The sequence below is a fragment of the Macadamia integrifolia genome, chromosome 2 (genome assembly GCF_013358625.1).
Source record: "Macadamia integrifolia cultivar HAES 741 chromosome 2, SCU_Mint_v3, whole genome shotgun sequence".
NCBI classification, from domain to species: Eukaryota; Viridiplantae; Streptophyta; class Magnoliopsida; order Proteales; family Proteaceae; genus Macadamia; species Macadamia integrifolia.
The window spans coordinates 10,927,255-10,930,951 of record NC_056558.1 but is presented as its reverse complement, the minus strand read 5'-3'; the positions used below and the strand labels follow the sequence as shown (position 1 = coordinate 10,930,951).

Below are 3,697 nucleotides of genomic sequence, written 5' to 3'. Positions count from 1 at the left end.
CCCCCCCCCCCCCCCAAAAAAAAAAAAAAGAGAACATTGTGTTCAATACTCTTTCTGCATTGCCAAATGAATAACTTCCATCTGGTAAATCCACTTATCAAATAGTTTAAACATCTGGATGGATAAATTTGGGACAGGGAAAAATCCTCGACAGATCCCTTAAATTGGTCACCCCTGACTCTGTTACATATGCCCCGGGAACATTATAATTGCTCTAAAACCCACTAAAAAAATGGACGTACCCAGTGCACAAGGCTCTTGCTACTGCGGGGTCTGGGGAGGGTCATAATATATGCAGACTTAACCCCCACTTTGCAGAGAGGCTGTTTCCTAGCTTGAACCCGTGACCACTTCTTGGTCACAATGGATCAACCTTACCGTTGGTCACGAAGGTCCGCCCTCACTCCAATCACCACTACTGCATAATTTGAAAAGATATCGTGTAAGTACCTGAAGGATCAGCTTTTGCCTTGGCCGAGGAGCATCTGAAGAACGAGAGGACTTAATAGAAGACGACCCACCACCAGAGGCAATATCTGATGTTGATTTTGCATGAATTGTACGGGTAACTCCACCTACCTTGAGTTTTACCTTTTTAAGCTTGCTTTCATTTCCTATTCCATCTGAACTTACTCCCCCTGTATTACGACTCTCCCCACTCTTTCCACTGCCAATACGACTATCTGTCTTTCTTAACTGCAGTTCAGAGCTTTCCTTCACCTTGTTTGTGCTTTTCCAATTAGCAGGAGCAAGGACACCTTCACTGAACCTTTTGGAATCTGACCCACTTCGCCCATTATCATTACTACCTTTTGAACTGCCATTGCCATAAAATCTATCATATTCATCAAATGTTTCCTCATCCTTCCTAACCTTTTTACGGGCCATTTCACCATCAGCTCTACTACTAGATAGCATCCTTGTGCACTGGTTTAGATTGAACTCTTTCTTCCGAGAACTTGCATCATAACCAGTGTTCTCATCGCTGGAGACTTTGCTAACATTGTCTGAGGTTGGTGTAGATGACAATGGTGAATGATCACGAGTATCCGGAAAAGGTTGTGAATCAGGCCGAGGACGTCGGAATGTGTTACTCCTCTTCTTCCTTACAGTGCTTCCGACACCTTCCAAACTAGAGCCACCAAAACTTTCCATGAGAGAAAAGAATGAACCTACACCAAGGTAAAATAATTCTGGCTTCTCCACAAAACTTTGTAGTCCAGAAAGTCTGAAAACGCTAGAGGAAAAGTGATGAAAAACGTTAGTTAATATACTGAATTAAACCCTCAGTCAAACAGAAGCAATATCACCAATATACTGCAATAACTTTAGAAGAGGAAGCAAATCAACCCAACATTCACAAAGATATCGAAGGTAAGATCTTGTCTCCAAGTTCACATCTCACAGTACTGAGAAAAAAGCCACAAGCAAGAGCACAAAGCTTCAAAAACGATAAATGATAGATGATAGAAAGGGTCGATTATCACAAACTAATACCAAATAATTCAGTCATTTGAGAGGAACAGGGCACTGACAAAACGAGCGTAGATGTAAACGACGAACAGGGAAACAAGGTAACACAAAAGGAGAAAATAACCGGTCAACCAAGAGATCCAGGGAAAGCAGCAGAAACCCAGGTTACGAACGCAGAGAAACGCCTAAGCGATGAGGGGATTTGTTGCTCATGGAGTGCCATGATGAGAAACTCAAGCTCCAATTGAACCCCAAACAAATCAACAAACCATACGAACAGAATCCGCCTCAATCAAACCACCAAGCAACGAAAGCACAGAAAAACCCAAGAAACAAAGATGAAAATTGTACCACACCCACATCACAAATCAAAAAGAAAAGCAGAAATCAGGGGAAAAAACATTTACAGAAAAATAAAAGAAAGAGAACGCATCTCATCAATCCATCAAATATGAAAGCACATCAACAGAACACAAACGGAGAAATCAAACAGAAGAGAATGAAATCGAGATACCCACATGAAATCAGAAGAATCGAAACAAGGACAGACGCGTTACCTTGTCAATGGAGGCGATGATCACGAAACCCTAAACGTCTCCAAAGCGATAACCCAAAATATCGAGGACCCAGAAGGACGAAAAGAACAGGACAGAGAGAGAGGATATTAATTGGGTTAAGACTCAAGATAGGGTGAGTTAAGAACAAGGTAGCTTTGGCTTGCTTGGGTTGATGATGGTTATAATATCAACGATGATGATGATGGGTTGGGTCGAGAAAGGCGGGGGAGGTCTTTGGGTCAGGAGAAGGGGATAGGGGTGGTAAGAGTTATAAGGTTTATTTAGTTCATGACGAGGAGACAGGTAAAGTAGAAGAAGCCTCCTAATCTTCTCCATCTTTCTTATTCCACATCTGTGTTGTTGTAGTATAACCTTAAAGTCTCCCATCTCGTTGTGGTCACCACCCCAGTAACCCTTCTCTCTCTCTTCGACGCTTTCTTTTTATTGCTCTTCCATTATCACGCGAGAGGATTTGCTGCAGGTATGTGCGCATGCTAAAACAACGCGCACCCCTGTATACGTACAGACATACCCGTGACGGGTAACCATCTGACTTTCTACTTCAATATTTTTTTCCCTATTTCATAAACGGCTTGTAGGTATGTTGATTTAAATCCTCTCCAGCTGGAGCATCAGGATCCTCTCCAATGCCCCCAGCTCGTTCAATACTTATTCCATGGTTGGGAGAATTTAGAGATACTTGTTTAAGGGGTGTTTGGTTCGGTAAATCTTTGGGATGACATTCTTTAGAATGATAATTCTTAATTTTTGGAGTTGTTTGATTCCACTAGGATGACCCTCATAAGTGAGCATCCTACTTTCCATGAATGACCATATTACAAAGGATGTGTTCCAAATCTGAGTTCACCTCAACACTTAAACTCATAATTGAGCAACTTTTTTACCACCTAGTATAAAAGGAAAAAGCGGAAAGACGTTATCTACGGAAGCCAATATTTCAACCCGCGAGAAACATGCACTAGCTTTAAGGTAACCAAACGATTTTTCAGAAAGAAACATAATTCAGAAGAATGTCTATCAAAATATTGACATTCATATCCGATACATACACCATTTGATTTACTGAACCAAACACCCCCTTAGGTTTTCCCAGTCGTGCAATGCATGTTGGAGCCTTGGACACTTTGGAGAGGAGTTGGGTCCCCATTAAGGGGTCTCCCATCTAATTGTGATCCCTCTCCAGCCACCCCAGCTAGCGGAGATATGAATCCCTAGGGCCTAGTATATGCAATCTTTCCCTTCACAGCATGGTTTAAAAATTGGAATCGAATTGATTTGATCCTTCAAATCGATCTTGACAGATTCTGATTATGATCATTATGGAGTGGTGGAATTTAGGGTTTTTGGGATAATATTGTTGGGTTCTTGAGAAAAGATTGGGTTTCGATTTGAGGGATCAATTCTAGGGTTTTTGGGAGTGATTCAACTGTAATTTCGAGTTTAAGATCCTTACTCTATGGGCCTTGTGTATTTGAATTCAATCTCTCTCCCTCCTCTCCTAGTTTCAGGGTTTAAGTGAGTGGAATAGGCAACAACTTCCATGGATTCTCATTCCAATTCAGTCTGAATTGGTTGGAATCAACTAGGAATTATCAGAATTGGTTAATTTGACCTCGACCCTAAAAATCAAGGATAGATTGATTCCT

General features: G+C 41.4%; 1 protein-coding gene across 2 annotated transcripts in view; it reads right to left on the bottom strand.

Annotated features, from left to right (window-relative positions):
• The window catches only part of LOC122072036 (nucleolar protein dao-5-like), a 4,710-nt gene extending 2,276 nt beyond the window's left edge, over window positions 1-2,434 (bottom strand). Inside the window, exons 1-2 of one of the 2 annotated variants that reach the window (XM_042636547.1) lie at window positions 2,031-2,434; window positions 451-1,228 (exon numbers count right to left, since the gene is read on the bottom strand). In XM_042636547.1, the coding sequence (XP_042492481.1) occupies window positions 451-1,155 (705 nt within the window). In that variant the 5' untranslated portion in view covers window positions 1,156-1,228; window positions 2,031-2,434. Of the gene's footprint in view, window positions 1-450; window positions 1,238-2,030 lie in introns of both variants that reach the window. The other variant, XM_042636546.1, reaches the window with a different exon arrangement.
• Window positions 2,435-3,697: the final 1,263 nt, after the last annotated feature.